Source organism: Gopherus flavomarginatus, chromosome 2, assembly GCF_025201925.1.
Source record: "Gopherus flavomarginatus isolate rGopFla2 chromosome 2, rGopFla2.mat.asm, whole genome shotgun sequence".
NCBI classification, from domain to species: domain Eukaryota; kingdom Metazoa; phylum Chordata; order Testudines; family Testudinidae; genus Gopherus; species Gopherus flavomarginatus.
The window spans coordinates 206,591,275-206,608,976 of NC_066618.1; the positions used below are offsets into that span (position 1 = coordinate 206,591,275).

At 44.6% G+C, this 17,702-nt stretch overlaps 1 protein-coding gene across 1 annotated transcript in view; it reads right to left on the reverse strand.

The window, feature by feature from the left end:
• The window catches only part of CEP192 (centrosomal protein 192), a 187,149-nt gene that overhangs the window by 99,389 nt on the left and 70,058 nt on the right, over nt 1-17,702 (reverse strand). The window contains exons 17-21 of the mRNA XM_050938869.1: nt 16,470-16,600; nt 10,806-11,892; nt 10,581-10,707; nt 8,928-9,102; nt 927-1,824 (exon numbers count right to left, since the gene is read on the reverse strand). Coding sequence (XP_050794826.1) covers nt 927-1,824; nt 8,928-9,102; nt 10,581-10,707; nt 10,806-11,892; nt 16,470-16,600 — 2,418 coding nt within the window. The remainder of the gene's footprint in view (nt 1-926; nt 1,825-8,927; nt 9,103-10,580; nt 10,708-10,805; nt 11,893-16,469; nt 16,601-17,702) is intronic.

Consider the following 17,702-nt stretch of genomic DNA (forward strand, 5'->3'; position numbering starts at 1 on the left):
AGAGGACAGGAGCAGCACACAGCAGTGGGGGGAGGGACAGCTGAACTGCCTGGCAATTGTTAGCTTGCTGGGCAGCTGCTGCACAGGAAACTTAGGAGAGCGGGGAGCTGATAGGGGAGCTACCAGTCCACTGTGGTTCCAAGCCCCCACCAGCTAGCTCCAACAGGCTGCTCTTTCTGCAAGCAGTGGATAAAGCAGGCGAATGCCAAACATATAGTGTTATAAGGGAGCACCGCGCAACTTCGAACAAACATGGTCTCTAATTGATCAGCAACGTAACAGACAAAAAATAACAGAAGGTATGCAAAAGTGAAGTCAGGAGCTCCCATTTCCTGCTCTCAATAGGAAAGGAGAAGAGTACAGTGAAAGACAAAAGTTATTTTTCCCCCTTCAGAAAGGGAAGTCAGGACTTAAGTATTTTTTGCCTGAGGGAGAGGAAAGTATTTGGCTGAGCAGTGACAGCAAGGGATACAGCACTTTTAGTGTCCTGTGGGAGGAGAACAGGATGCAGAGTCTTGGATTTTAGGTGGAGTGTGACTTACCATCTCCTACTCACTCAACTGGAAACAGGAAGAACTACAGGGCAGGTTTCTTCCATGATGTCACCACTCACGTTCCCTACCAATCCTACTAAATCCTCTAGGAAGAAAAATGCCAGGACCTAGTATTTCTAATAACTAAAATAGTATTTTAGAGACTGATACTATTTAAGTAAATGTTGATTTAACACAAAATTTAAATAAAGAGGAAAAGAATAAAACCAGTGTATATGAAACAAACCAGATGACAGCTGGAGCTATAGATCAATGAAACACAAAGTTTCTATTTCGTGAGGTAAATTAAGTTTACGATTTACCATTTTAAACTGTTTGATCAGTAACAGTATTTTAAATAAAATGATGACGTTTAGAAAAGAAACAACTTACCAAGCCCAGATGGCTCCCACTGTTGACTTCCACTAGGGCCAGCAGACTGCCCAATGTACGATTCTGTGCTTAAAATATTCGTATTCCAGGAACCAGAGTATGGATTACAAAGTGAAGATGTACCCAACAATCCAGGCCCAACACTTGGACCTAAAGGAATTCCTACTGTAACTGAATTCTGAATGTGTCCTGCTGGGATGCTAGAAAAAGGAAGTCCTGCTGGAAGACAACAAGCGGTGCAGCTGCTACCACATTGAGACAAAGCAATATTTCCACTGGATTGCATGTTTCCCAGATATTGTTGAGCAAATGCTGTTGTTGCAAGTGAACGTCCAGTAAGTAGCGTGGGAATTGCAGAAGACACTGTCTGAGTCTCAGAGGCAGATCCATGGGATTTGAAGCTTGAAATAGGAATATACTGTTCACCACACGTGTTTTGATTTAATGGAATATAAACACCTAATGCACTGTATGTGGGTACCATATTTAAAGAGGACAATCCTGGCTTCTTTGTTTTGTTTGTATGATCCTGACAAGCTACAGGTGTATCAACATTAATAGACAATGGCTGAAGGACACATGACTTGCTTGGTAAAGCTGGATTAACATGTCCCATTTTGTTCTGACTGGATGTTGTGTTTGGAAGACTAGATGTAAACTCATTTTCACTTCTTGGTAAACACAATTTATAGTTAGGTACTGAATCTTCAAGTTTGTTGCTAGGACCTGTAGACTCACTTGCTTCTGGTTTCTCATTCACATTCTTTTGACTAGTGTTGAGTGATGTTCCTCTATTTCTTTGCCATGAGAAGTCTGCGGGTTTTTCAGTAGTCTGCTCTACTAATGGAGTTGGACTGGATCGAATTATTGTTGTGCTCAACTCACTAGCATTATTACTCTAGAACAGAAGTTGTTAAATATCACACATTAATATTACAAGTTATAGGTAGGCTTGAAAGAATGAGATTTTTATTGGTAAAGGTCAGTAAACATCAATTTCACTGTAAATAAACTGATGAAAAAAATATTTCCATCCCTAATCAAAATTTACAGATAGAAAAAGTAAAATTCTGCTTGAGAACTAGAGTATAAGGATATTTACTTTGTATTTGACATACGATATTGACACTGTTTTAACAGTTATAAAGCTCTGAATTTTTGAATATTGATATCTACTGTCATTAAATAATTGCCTGACCTCACCATACTTTTCTGCCACTATGAAAACTTAAAAATAGATAAAAATTGGGGGGTAGGGGGAAAGCTTAAAATAATCATTAATATTATCTATCAAAATTATAGAAAGTAAAACATTGAATTCTGCCTCACCTAATTATAGGAAAAATATTAGGGTTTACATTGGTACGTACCAAAAAGTGGAACAGGAATCCTGGCTTGGAAGTATCTACAGGGCCACTTGGCATAATAAAGTTTAACCAAATTTCTGAAACTTCCCTTTCTTCTAGTAATAAGGTCCACAGATAAATTGCAGTAGGTGCTTCCACCTGCCTGGAACTTGGGGACAGAACTAGACCTGTAAGTTGCTGAGGAATGCCCCATTTCCTCAAATTCCCACCAGTTAAGTCAGCTTCCATGGCTAGTGTAACTCCATTTCACTTTCCTAAAGTACATATTGTGCTAACTGCATTTCTAAATAAATAAATAAAAAATAAATAAGCCCAAGTTTCTTCTTCTACAGAGCAAAGGATAGATTCCCCTAACTAAATAAACCTGAATTTTTAAAAAAGTCAGAGTGGCAGCCGTGTTAGTCTGTATCAGCAAAAATGAGGAGTCCTTGTGGCACCTTAGAGACTAAAATTTATTTGGGCATAAGCTTTCGTGGGCTAAAACCCTCCTCATCAGATGCATGGAGTGAAAAATACATTAAGCAGTATATATATTACAGCATATGAAAAGTTGAAGTGTTCTCCTACAGGTTTTTGTATATACATATTAGGAATAGCAATATACAAAAACATGTAGGAGAACACTTCAACCTCCCTGGCCACACAATAGCAGATCTTACGGTGGCCATACTGCAGCAAAAAAACTTCAGGACCAGACTTCGAAGAGAAACTGCTGAGCTTCAGTTTATCTGCGAATTTGACACCATCAGCTCAGGATTAAACAAAGACTGAATGGCTTGCCAACTACAAAACCAGTTTCTCCTCCCTTGCTTTTCACACCTCAACTGCTAGAACAGGGCCTCATCCTCCCTGATTGAACTAACCTCATTATCTCTAGCTTGCTTCTGGCTTGCATATATATACCTGCCCCTGGAAATTTCCACTACATGCATCCGACCAAGTGGGTATTCACCCATGAAAGCTCATGCTCCAAAATGTCTGTTAGTCTACAAGGTGCCACAGGATTCTTTGCTGCTTAAGCTATGAAGTTTATCCTCCAAGAGGAAAAGAGGGATGTCCGTTCAAGTAGCAAGTCCTGCACTGTCTGCTGAACCTCTTGGGGCAACCATGCAGTTTGCAGCCATGGGTACCTGCACAGGGTGATGGTAGAGGCCATGGTCCTAGCAGCTGAATCACATTCTCGCCACCAGCTTCCCTTCATCTACCAGTGAAAGGTACTTCTGCTTAGCATCCTCAGGCAATTTGTCTTTACATTTTAGAATAACAACCTAGATATTAAAGTCATGTAGCCCTAATAAAGCCTGCTGACTGGCAATTCTAAGCTGTAACCCTGCCACAGAATACACTTTTCTACCAAACAAGTCTAGCTTTTTTGTCCCTTGACTTAGGGGTAGACACCTGTTGGCCCTGGCTCTCCCTCTTGTTGGCAAGAGAGACAACAACTAGTGACCATGGAGGAGGGTGGGAATAAAAGTTCTCAAAACTCATGAGGCACATAATATCTACACTTTGTTTGCACAGATATGGGAGGGAGTAAGGAGGAATTTACCAGAGAGCCTTAGTAAGTTCTCAAATAGCCTCATTAATTGGCACCACCACCCAAGGCCAGATCATCAACAAGGTGGCAAGAAGATTCCTTAACCAACTCTACCTGAATGTCCAAGGCCAAAGATACCCTTTTAAGAGTACCTGGTGAGCCCTGTAGTCATCAATAGGGGATGAAGATACCCCTGAGAAAACTGCTTCATCTGGATAGGAGGAAGATTAAGACAGCACATTACGCTGTCTGGGCGAAACTTACCAATGTTGCCTGGGCCACGCCAGGGCAATCAGGAGGACCTGGGCCCTGTCTATGTTTATCTTTTCCAGGACCTTGACGATCAACAGGATCGAGGGGAAGGCATAGGGAAACTGGCCTGACATCCGAAAGGATGGCATCCGAAATAGTGCCTACTCCCAGCCCCTCTGAGCAGAACCAGGGATACCGGTGGTTCTGCCAAGTCGCGAACAGATCCACTTGGGGAGTTCCCCCCTCTTGGAAAAGTCTATGCAACACCTCTGGGTGTAGAGACCACTTGTGTGGAGAGGAGAAGTCTCGGCTCAGGCGATCTGCCTGCGAGTTCCGGGTGCCCGGTAGGTGGTAGGCCTGCAGGCAAATGTCATGGGCTATACAGAAGTCCCACAGCCTGAGGGTTTCCTGGCAGAGGAGTGGGCCCCGCCTTGCTTGTTGATGTAAAACTTTGAGGCCGTGTTGTTTGTGAGTACCCTGACCACTCTGCCCTCCAGGTACGAGAGGAAGGCGATGCACGTGAGCCAGACCGCCATGAGTTCCTTGACGTTTATATTCAGGGCAAGGTCCTGCACAGACCACAGACCTTGGGTCTGAACGTCCCCCACATGGGCTCCCCATCCCACGTCTGAAGCGTCAGACACCAGCTTCACCAACTGGGGCCTGTCCCTGAACGGGACCCTGCGGAGCATGTTCCCCAGGGAGGACCACCATTGTAGGGAGACAATAATCAGCTCAGGCACAGTGAAGACCTTTTCCATCTTATCTCTGGCCTGGAAGAACACTGAGGCCAAGCAGAGCTGGAGGGGCCTCATCCTGTGTCTGGAGTGGCCAACCACATATGTGCATGCTGACATGTGACCCAGGAGTTGGAGACACACTTTGGCTGTCATCATGAGAAATCTTGCGACTGCGTCAATGACTCTTTCAGGGTCTCAAATCCGTCCAGTGGGAAGAAGGCTCTGGCCAATGTGGCATACAGGACTGCACCAATAAACTATGCACTGTACCAGGGCTAATGTGGACTTAGTGTCGTTCACCTAGGCCCAGGGTAGCGCACGTGGACAGAAGGAGCACCACGTGATCCTGCACCTGCAACCAGGAGCTGCCCTTGACCAGTCAGTCATACAGATAGGGGAAGATCTGGACCCCACAACATCTGAGGTAGGCTGCAACCACAGACATGCTCTTTGTGAATACCCTCGGAGCAGTGGACAGGCCAAACAGGAGAAGTGTAAATTGGTAGTGTTCCTGCCCAACCGTGAAATGGACAAAGAATCTATGCCCCTTGAATACATGGATGTGTCTTGCAGAACGAGGGTTGCGTACCAGTACCCGGGACCCAGGGAAGGGATGATGGAGGCCAGAGAGACCACGTGGAACTTGAGCTTTACCATGTACTGGTTCAGGCCTCACAGGTCCAGGATGGGCCTGATCCCCCCTTTGGCCTTCAGGATAAGGAAATAGTGGTAGTAGTACCCCTTGTGTTTGAACTCTGCTGGCATCACTTCCACTGCTCTTAAGCCAAGGAGCCGCCCCACCTCCTGCTCAAGCAGGGCCTCGTGATAGGAGTCCCCAGAGGGACAGCAGCAGTGGGTGGTTGGGCAGGGTAGATGTAAATTGGAGAGTGTAGCCCCAAGAGACAGTGTTGAGGACTCATCGCGACCACTCTGGGAGAAAAGCACACAACCGGTTGGAGAAGTGAAGCTTGATTGTGGGTGAATCCCTGATGTGAACGGTAGGTCACCCCCAGGCGTCCCATCAAAACCGCCATTTCCCGGCCTTTTTGCCCTTGGAGGACCTAGGCTGCTGGGCAGACCGTGACTGCCTCTGTGGGCGTTTCTTATAATCCTGTGACTTTTTATAAGGGGGCTCATATTTAGAGTGGGTGGCCTGAGTGGGAGCCTGCTGCAGCTTAAACTTAGGTCTAGCCGGAGCTGGAACAGAGAGACCAAGTGTCTTAAGCATAGTGCAGGAATCTTTCAGGCCGTGCAGCTTTATGTCTGTCTATTCTGCAAATAGAGCCTTGCCATCAAACAGGAGGTCCTGCAGGAGTTCTGTGCCTCACTGGACAGTCCAGATAGCAGGAGCCACAATGCCCTCCTCATGGACACCACAGAGGCCCATGGACTGTGCAGCCGTCTCTGACGCATATGATGCTGCCTACAGGGTTGCCCTGGCAGCTGCTTTACCTTCCTCCACCAGAGCTTTGAACTCCTTCCTGTCACGCTCCTGGAGGGAATCCTCAAATCTGGGAAGAGAGCCCTACAAACTGAACTTAGACCGACCTAGGAGAGTCTGATGGTTCATCACTCTTAACTGGAAACTTGAGGACGAATAAACCCTTCTCCCAAATGAGTCCAGCCTCGAGTCTTTATTTTTTGGATTAGGGGCTAGTTGGCCCTACTGTTCCCTCTGATTCAGGGACTCAACAACCAGGGAGTTGGGGGCAGGGTAGATGTACAAGTATTCATGCCCTCTGGCATGCACAAAGTACTTCCGGCCCTCTTAGATGCGGGGGGGGGGGGGGAGGGCAAAGAAGCCGGGGTTTGCCACAAGGTGTTTGAAATTTTTGCCACCTCTTCTTGGAGTGGAAGAGCCACCCTGCCTGGTACCAAGGCAGATAGAATGTTGAAGAGAGATCTGAGGGCTCCTCTGAAGGCTGAGGCTTGATGTCATCCTTTTCAATAGTTCCTGGTGGGTTTTAGAGTCCTCCTGCGGAATAGAGGAAGGAGGGGCCATAATCGCCTCATCAGGGGAGGCTGAGGAGGCAGGCGTGGTACTTTACGTGTCTGTGGGTACCAGAGGACTCACCACTTGGTCCCACTCCAGGCAAGGCACTGAAGATGCAAGTCCCACTGACTCCCTTCTCGGAGGCTAGGACAGGGAGGCCAACGGCCATTCCTAGCCTCCAGTAACTGAGCGAGCCCCCACCAGGGGCTGTGTCGGGGTCATGGGGCACATTGGCACCTGCTGTGGCACCGGAGGAGCAGGCTGTTCAGCCTGACTGGTCTGTCCCATCGATCGATGACTATGAAGGGAGACTGGGCTGGTGTATGACCTGCCGCCATCCCTGGGCTGGGAGCAGCGGCGGCAGCGGGAATGGTACCAACCACGAGACCACGATTCCGATGTGGAGGAACGGTACTGCCAGTAGCAGCTGCTCCATGATCGGCTCCAGCGGGCGGATCCGCGCCAGCCAAGCACCAGCAATTGACACCCAGAACTGTGGCAGCAGTGCCATGGCAGGATCCTGGAGCGAGATGACGAAGGAGAATGGAGTCGACATTAGTGTTGCGACCAGCTACGGTAGCCCCTCGGAGACAAAGACCTTCAGTGTCCTCTCTCTCAATGGTGCCTGCTCCTTGAGGTGGAGCGGTGCCTGGAGCCCCTGTAAGTCAGAACCCAACCAGACAACCTGGTGAGGGTCGATGGTGACCAGCGTGCACTACACACGCAACGGTCGCTGAGCAGTAAACAGCATCAGGAAGATTTCCTCAACCGCAAACAGTACTGAGCCGGGGGAGACTGCGGAGATCCCAGTGGTAGCTTGCCTCTGGACCATGGAGCCAGCATTGGTGGTGCTCCTGGTACTGGCATGAACATAATGTACCGAGCTGCTTGCAGGGCCTCTAGTGCGGAGGACACCCAGGGAAGCCTGCTCCGAATGGACATGCAGGGCCTCTAGTGTGGAGGACATCCAGGGAAGCCTGCTCCCCTCAACCTGAGCTGGAGGCCAATGGGGACTGGGGACTGCCCAACATGGATCTAGCCCCTCCCCCAGTCTAGCTCCGGTGTTGCAGTGACGAAGGCCTCTTCTTAGCCCTCTTGGTGTGCCTCGCGGACGGAGAGCGGCACCAACTGGTAGATAGCATCAAGGGTCACTGTGTATCAACACCACGATACCCAGTACCGACTCAGAGCGGTGCTGACTCCATCAGGATAGCCCAGAACCAAATGTCTCTCTCTCTCGGTCTGAGTCTTGAAAGATCTGCAAATCTCCAGCAAACACTGAGATAAGTTTCACCCAGACAGCGTAAACAGTCGATGTGCGGATCACTCACTGGCATCAGTCGCCTTCAAGTGTCATATGACTTAAAACCCGGGGCACGCCTGGCCTGGGCGTAATAAACTAAACTAAGTTACACCAACTACTTCAACTACAGGTGGTACTACACTGAACGAACAAAAGTTCTAAAGGAAAGTTGCAGACAAGCTGGAGCAGAGCAGTTCCAAAGCACAAGCGGCAAGAAGGAACTGAGGATGGAGGGAGCGCACAGTGCCCCTTACACTGCGCCATGGAGGCGCCACTCCTGGGGTCGCTAGGGATGCTCTCCTACGGATACTGCTAGGGGAAAAACTGCTGGCAACGGGGCATATGGCGAACACACACACCTATTGTGGAACACACATGAGCAATCACTCGAAGAACAATTTCAGACAATAACTAAAATACCTTCTGCATTTATTTCCTCAGGTTTTAGTCTTTTGTTTTCCACTTTCAGAAGGGCACTCACCAGGTAAGTCAAGTCCCAATATTTCCCCATTGTAAAAAAACAAACTGGAAAAGCTCCACACTTCCTTTAATGACTGTAGAGGCAAAAAAGGGCAACTCTCTTTCAATAAGTCAATTTTAAAGACAAATTGATTCAGTAAAAGATGGTAACTATTCACTTAAATAAAAATTGCCACAAACTTTTCATTCAAGTTATATTTTAAAGCCCCCTGTCAAAAGTTAAACTGTAGGTAAAATCATTAAAATGTTCAGTATTTCAAAGACAATTTAATGAATTAAAAAAAATACTTGTACATAGATGGTTAAACTAGAGATCAAAACTATCTTACCTCACGTCTCACTGCACTAGGTATCATGGCTATATTCTTAAGGGTATTGTCAGTTGCAGAGACATATGTCAGTTGACTCATGCTAGGACTTGAACATACTGACTCAATTAAGGTACTGTCATTGCAGGCAGAACTCTGAAAATAAGGTGCTGTGCAAGGAGAATCAGCTTCAGATCTAAGGAGGAAATGCAAAGTTTGTCAATATTGACTTGTACGTTCCCCTCATCCCCCCCAAAATCAAAATTTAAATGTTAGAAACCACATTTTAGGTATTTAATTATCTTAAGTAGCTGCATTGTTCAATTCAATCTGTAGACTATTTACTGTTGAAAAATAACTGGATAGGTCAACCACCAAAAGATACGTAAGTCAACACTAGGATTCTGAATAATAAAAACATCTGTTTCTTATGATCTGTGTACCAGTCACAATTCTGCCCTTGGATATGTATGCACAAATCCCCAGTTTCAATAAGATCTACATTTGGGTTGCCAAGGGCACATCTTGAGCCATAAAACTGAAGCCTGGGCACACTGATACTATGGTTATGGAAATGGTCTAAGACTCTAAAACTAACAAGTAAACTGCTATGGCACAAAGAGGCCTTCACTACAAGCAAGTTTGTATTTCTCGCATTATGTTTAACACCATATGGCGTTCCTTAACATCCAGATCAACAGGAGTAGATATTTTTCCCCAAGAGCATCAAACATCTCTTTTTACTTAACACCTACAATGTACATTTTCTGCATGGAGAACCCCTTTCCAGAGTGCAAGGGAGGGGCAACTATGAAAGCTTTCATATAAAGGAGTCACATATAATATCATCATACTATTATTTATCAAGATACCCCAAAGCTATATATTTCACATCTTGTAATACATAAGCAGCATAAAATAGATTGTGTATTAACTTCTGGGAAAAAGCTGCATGCCCCAAAATTCTGAAAATTAACACTATGTACAACACAGTATTAACGTTTTAATTCTAAACAAAAAGTTACTGTTTAACAATAACTTGAAACATGAAAATTAGGGTAAGGCTATCAAACTTGTTTTGTTGAGGGGGCTGTGTTTCATTTATCATCATTAGCTATGGTCAGTACATTAATTTAGGACTATATATTGACCAGGGCTAAATTAAACATCAGTATTACAGCTCCAGGCCTACAATCCCAATTAAATTTTGCAATTCTTAGAACCTGAATTGTGAAAGAAAAGAAAAATAGAAAGCTTCCAGCCCTTATGGTTGCAAATAAAACTTTAAAAGCCCACAAATTGCAACCAATCCAGTGATGTCTGCTTGAGTTAGCCTGGAAAAAAATACCTCTGAGAAGTGTGAACTGCCATATTCATCTCAATGCCACAAAACAAAGCTGATATCTGAAGTGGAGATCTTCTGCTCAAACCAGCAGGGAAATACAGAAAGCCAACTATTTCTCAAGGCTCCTGTCACTTGCATTTTTGGGAAAAAATAAAAAAACCTACCAATTCTTATCACTGACGGACACTAAGAGTCATACATTACTGAAACAAGATTCTTCAATAAAATTGAGTTCTGGCATTACCTTTTCAGGTAGGCATCTCAAAATACACCATAAATAGGGGTATACAGAAATGTTAGTTCCTCATGCCCCCATCAAAAGAGTTTACCCTGAAAGAGTTGTTCCAGAAGCTTCGCTGGGAGAAGAATGAATTAATGGTGAAGTTGAGGGTCTGAAGCTATATTGTTCATCCTCTGACGACTGTAAGTCACATTCAGAAGATGTGGGTTTGTGATCTGTTGACAGAATAATCCCTTTAAGCACAATGAAAGTAACAAGACTGTTTTCAAAATGGGCCATTTAGGAAATGGATCGAGACTATACATTTACTTACCGATACTTCTTGGGGAAGTCACAGAAGGCTTCTCAAAAGTCACGTGTTTTACAAAATTATTGCAAGTAGCATGAGCCTCCTTGATTCCTTTTTGCATTTTTCCACCTTGTCTCTTCTCAGCTTTGCTCAGTTTCTGTGTAGGTTTTATGTTGGTGGGACTTATAGGTAATGGAATACTAGACTGCTGGACAAGTTTTAAGCTGTTGGTTGACACTGTGCTTTCTGTAGTTGCTCTCTTCATTGAGTCATTACTTGATCTAGAAACAATTTTGTTCATCACCTGATGAGTTGTTTCTTTATTTTCATTGGAATCGTTAATATGTGAGCTTGTGAGGCTATTGGTTTGGCTAGCAAATTGCTTTATTGAAGTACACTTGCCTATACACACCATCTCCTTTTTTGTTGCAGGCACACTCAAAAATCCTTGTCTCTCATTTTCACTGCATGTCTTTTCTGTATCTAGTACATTTAAAGTAAGGCTAGTTCTCTTGGGCTGTGGCTGTTTACCAGTTATCAAATCAGATGATTTTTCTGAATGCTTAGCCTTGTTTACAGTTTTCTTTCTATTCTCACAGAAGTCAGATGGACAAGAGGAATTCTGGGTGCCATTTTCTTCATAAAAGTTTTCTGCACAGTCCAGAAGCCATTTCCCTCCTCCTTGCTTCATAAGATTACTATTTAGCAAGTCTGCTGCCTGAGTATCTTGACTTTTATGTTTATATGGTAAAGAACTATCCCAAATAAGATCATGGGCAGATACATCAGATCTTGTAAAGTTTTCAGGCTCACTTTCATGCCCAGCCTCTTCAGTCTTTTTAAGATATTTCTCCATATTAAAAGCATTATGCTTTTCTTTTTTGCTGGATAAAAGCTGATTAATGAAGGAGAGGTCTGTATCTTTATCAGCTTTAGGAAGGAAGGGTTTCTCTCTACTTTTATTTGAAAGAGCCATTATCATAGCAGCTAATTGAGAAGGATCAGCACTAGCAGATGCATTAGCAATAGCTGAAGCAATTGTGCTTATGCTCAGGATAGGATCTATGAAATCAGGCAGCTTGTCTTCAAATTTGCTTTTATCAAGTCTTTCCTAAAATGAAATAAAGTTAGACATAAGCTTAACCCTAATTTTACTTAAAAGTAACTTAGTAATTCAGCCTTAGCCTCCTACAGGCTGAGTCACTAACTTTCACATGATAAATAAGCACCCTGATTTTCACAATAAGCCAAAAATCAAGTTAATTTCATTTCAAAACAAGGCCAAAACAAGCCAATCCCTAAGAAACCCAACACTATGTGATTAGATCCCCCTGGCATGCAGTCTGGGATTGTGGTGGGCCCAATTCTTCACCCCTCCTTGTCCCTGCTTGCCCCCCGTTGCAGCTTGTTGCTACTTTTTTATCAACTCCCAGCTATAGGCCAAACAAGCAACAAGCTACAAGCCAAAAACTAGCCAACAAGCAACTCACAAGCCAAGTAAGCCAAAAACAAGCCCAATTTCTACAGGTTTTTTTGTGGGTTTGACATGTCTGCCTACAGGAGTGTTATAAATTTTGTGAGTTACTTGTAAACGCCTTGGAATATTTTATAAGGCATAAACATTATTTAGTTTGTTTATAAAAAAAATCAGTACCATAAGAAGTCAGAAGAGTTTCAGAAAGTGTCTAGAAAAGATCTAATGAAAGCAACAACCTGGCAAGTTTTATAAGAATTAGTACAGAAGGCATCCTGGGAGCAAATAACAGTTAAAGAAAGTCCTCTCCACGCCTCCTATGAATTCAACTTAAGAAACCAGGACTAAGATAATGGAGACTGGAACAGAAACATGCCAGTTTACAAGAAAGAGGGGAGAGGCTTCAGATACGATAAAGAGAGAATCTCTGGATAAAGCAAGCCACAACTGAAGCCAATTTCTGAATACATACTACTCACCGGCAGACTTCTTTATACTTTCTTTTCCTGCCTGAGAGAAAGTTACTTACCTTATAGTAACTGGAGGTTCTTGGGAGATGGGGGGGTCACTGTCTGTATTCCACTGCAGGCACATATTCACTTCATGTCCCTGGAATCGGAGAATTCTTGCAAGCAGTGTCCACTGGCCCACAAGTGCACCCCTGCTCTCCTCATGCCTCAAACTGGCAATATAAAGGGCAGAGTAGATGGACTGCCTCTCCAGTCCCTTCTCTACAGTGAATTCAGAAATGACTGGAGACAGAGGGGAAGGAGGGTGGGTAGTGGAATACAGACAAGGACCACACATCTCGAAGAATCACCAGTTACTATAAGGTAAGTAACTTTCTCTTCTTTGAGTGCTGTTTCCTATGTATAATTACACTGTGGATGGCTGAAGCAGTACTAAAGTAGGAGGAGGGTGGCAGGATGCAGGCAACAAAACTTTTTGACAGACCACTGTCCCAAAGGATGAGTCAGTAGAGAAGTCCTGTACTAGAGCATAATGTCTTGTGAATGTGTGGATGAAACTCCACGTAGCTGCCCTGGAAACATTAAGTAAAGCTACAGCCTGAAGCAATACCCCTGATGTTGCTTCTCCTCTTGCAGAATGAGCCCTTACTGGATAAGGGAGAGAAAGATATTACTGCCGGTAGCAAAGTAGGAAATTGCCAGAGATTCAATTAAAGAGCCTCTGGAAAGATACAACTTGACCTCAGAGTCATTCTGCTATGGCACAAAACAGTCTAGGTAAGGGGAGGGCCACACTGGGGGGCAAAACTGTACTGAGGGCTGGGTAGGGAAGGCTGTGCTTGCCCAACAGCCTGGCCCTTGCCCCCTATCCACCCCGACTGCCCCACTCAGAACCCTTGACCCATCCAACCCCCCCTGCTCCTTGTCCCCTGACCGACCCCATCTGAGACACCACCCCCTGGCCGGCCCTCCTGCTCCCTGTCTCCTGACTGCCCTGACCCCTATCCACACGCCCGCCCCGACAGACCCCCCAGGACCCCGACCCCATCCAATCCGCCTTGTTCCCCATCCCCTACCCTCCCCCCAAACCTCTGCCCCATCCAACTGCCCCCTGTCCCCTGACTGCCCCCCAGGACCTCCTGCCCTATAGCCAACCCCCTGGCCCGAGCCCCCTTACCATGCTGCTCAGAGCGGCATGTCTGGAGCCATGCCTCCCGGCCAGAGCCAAACACACTGCTGCACTGCCCTGCATAAGCCTGGCAGGGGGGACAGTAGGGGAGGGGTTAGGGGCTAGCTGACCAGCTAGGAGCTCAGGGGCCAAGCAGGACGATCCCGCAGGCAGGATGTTGCCCACGGGCCGTAGTTTGCCCACCTCTGGCCTAGGTGATTTTCTGATTCTTTCCGACCTTTGTAGGTAAAAAGCCAATGCTCATTACATATTGGAGGAGGAAATGGAAGTCTCCTCCTCAGATGCAGTGGGGTTTTACAAAATACACAGGTAAGCGGATTGACTGGTTTAAGTAGAACTCCAAAAGTACCTTGGGAGTGAAATTCAGATGTAGTCTTAATGAGACTTTGTTCGAATGGAATGGAATGTATAGAGAATCCATCATTAGGGTTCCAAACTCATCTACACTTCTGGCTGAGGCGATGGCCACAAGGAATGCAACTTTTATTGATAAGTATGTGACCCAGGGAGCCCCTTTGCCAACTGGCAAAGGGCACCTCACACCATAACTTGCAGCAGACCTGATACACTCATTGCCCCAACTCACTGCTGTCATAATTTGTATCTAAAAAGGTGTCATATAGTGTTTCATATGCAAACTGGTAATATGCTGGTCATTATTAATATTGTGTTATGTATATATGGGCGGCGTATAAAGAATTATAGCTGTCTACTGGAAATATGTTCCTAAAACAGTGTTTGATAATGCCTAAGCCTAACTTATCCTAGACAAAAGAAAGAATGTTGTTTTGCAGGTTTGACTGTCTCCAATGTAAATTAAGCAAAGTGTGACCAGAGACTATGAAACACATATTTACATGCAAGGTCAACAAAGCCATCAGGTAAGCAAGTGGGGGAAGATGACCACTTAATATCAATGGGGGATGGAGACTGCACCCCCAGGAAGCCTTCTTATCTCTTGAAACAGGGTCAATGAACTGGGAAGATACCAGCAGAGGCAAAAAGCCATTTTGTCATCCATCATTGAGGGGATGAAGGGTGCAGCATCCTTTAAATCAATGAAAGTTGGGTCCCTTGGTCTTGAGTAGGAGGGATGCTGATAATATGAGTAAGAAAACTGATTAGGCAAGTATTGTAAATAGCTAGAATTAACATTTACTCCCCCCAAAATGGTTTGTTTTACTTGTAACCTTTCCTCCCTCTATAACTCTTCCTTGCAATCACTTAAACTTACGTTCTTTGTTAATAAATTTATTTTCTTTCATTACAAAGCCATCTCAACGCTGTGTATTAAACCAAATTGTGTGTCTTCAGCCAAATTAACAGGAATGGATGAGAGAAAGAAGATATTCACCTTACTTTGTGCTATCTGCTGACTCAGGAGATATATGTTTCAGCTGTGCCCACTTACACTTGGCTGAATAGCATTTCCTATTAGAATCTTTTCAGAGCAGGAATATTCTAAGATTGATACCCATTCAAAAACCAAGCCATGAGATTAAATGTTTAAGGGTCAGGATGCTTGATCCTGCCTTCCCCCTCCATCAAGAGATTGCAAAAGGACTGGATGCTGATTGAAAGATGAAATGATATTAAAAGGAGATTTGGAAATCAAAATTGTCAGGGACAATTGGGGACGATGAGGATGACTTGTCCCTGTTATGTCAAATTTCTATAGGACTCACAGTAGGAGAAGTAAGGGAAGAGAGGCCTATTTCAACTGTCCTGACCAAGGAAGAAGGAAAGCACTGCCTTGAGGGTATAGACCTAGACCTAGAGTTCCCCTGGAACAATAGATGTTGTTCATTTGGGAGACTAACAGAACCCAGAAGGGAAGTCCCTACTGATCAAAGATACCGCTCACTACCAAATCATGCAGCTCCCACTCATGATCAATAGTGAAATGCCTACTGAAAGCATCCGCCAACAGATTCTGAACTCTTGGAAGATAAGCTGCCAACAGGATGATTCAATTCCTTATACACCAATTCCATCAGGTGACCGTTTCTATGTACAGGGGGGGGGGGGGATAGATCTTGCCTCACCACATTAAAAGGTAAGAGCCCTGAGATTAGCAAATCCAACATTAGCTATTTTCAAGATCAAACTTATTTTGGTTTTGTACTGCCAAATGCCAAAACAGCTTTGCTGAGCTGCTAATGACCAAAGCTCTTTAGAAAGTGTGTCTGAGGCAAGACATGCCTTTTAATTTTAACACTCAAGCTCTAGATAGTGGAGACTAAAGACTGATTCCCCATCTGACACAGGTAGACAGCAATGAGTCATACTAAGAAGCCTCACAGACAGTTGGGGCATGGGAGAGAAATAAGATGGTGATCAAGAGGCAGCTTTTTTAGTATGAAAGGATCCTAAACAGAGTCAGAGATTGTGCTGCTCTAGAGCAGATAAGCATCATTTGACATGATCTACTTTACAGAAGGAAAAAAAGCAATGGCTCATTGTGAAAGTTCACATTTGATATCTTATTAATAGTCACAGCTCAGATGAATTATGAGTTTTCCCTATACTTTTACATTATAAATACATGGAGATACCTCTATTTTACTTTCAGTAGCAGTTTGCGTATTTATGCCTTTACTTATTCCTGCTGTAGTCTCCATTTCATCGACAGTGAACGTGTCTGACACAGAGTCTGGATATTCCCTTGCATGTACTTTTATGACTTCTATAAAAACAGAGAAAAAGAGGATAAGTAGTAGTTACTGATAAACAGATTTTTAAATACCCATTTTCTTGGGATGTATCCATCCCACCCCTCAAGTTCTGCTGAAAGTAGTGATCATTAGGACCACATGTCCTCCTTTGAAAATCCAAACAGTGAGGCCACAGCCTTTTAAACTCCAGCTTCATTTGGGGTGGGGGGGGAAGGACACCTGATGAGATGATTAAATCCTGGGTCCCCTCTGCCTACAATGTACCAGGGCCAGAACTCTGCTGCTCACTTTTCCACCTCCTCAGAAGGGAAAGGCAAGGAACCCCAGCTTCCTGAGGGGGGCTAGAAAAGCATTACTTCCACAGCATTTATCAAATTTATTTTTTCTCTCACCCATCTACCACTCCTCCCATAGCATCAACCCTTCCTCCCACCAGCATTAATCCAGAGCCTACATCCACCCTCCTCTTCTGCCTTCTCCTCACCTTTGGAGCCATTTGTCCCAACCCTGCCCTTCCCTCCATCCCCAACCTGTCCCCCTACCACTCCCATTCCCACCAGAACTTCCACCCGTACAGTGTCACCATCCCTAGCTTCACACCCATCCCTCTACACTTCTCTTGCAGTTATCTGTCTGGTCATGTGTGTATTGTATGACATACAATAGATACTTATTTGCACACCAAGCCAGATACCAGGCGTAAGATTGCAAAATCTATACGGAAACCTATAGGAAAATAATCAGCACAAGGGTATCCTCTTTATGGCTAAGATCAAAAGGATTGGTCTGGTCTATCAGATAACACAAGAAAACACCACTTCCTTCACCTAGGAAACAAGCTGACAGTGGGACACAGATTATCCTACAAGTTCTTGGAATGCACTGGGAAAAAAAATTATTTCAGAAGGTGTAGAAAGCAATTAAGTGGGGAGGCTGTTTTAGATTTGATTCTGACAAATAGGAGGAACTGGTTGAGAATATGAAAGTGGAAGACAGCTTGGGTCAAAGTGATCATGAAATGAGAGAGTTCATGATTCTAAGAAACGGTAAGAAGGAAAACAGAAAAATACAGATAATGGATTTCAAGAAGGCAGACTTCAGCAAACTCGGGGA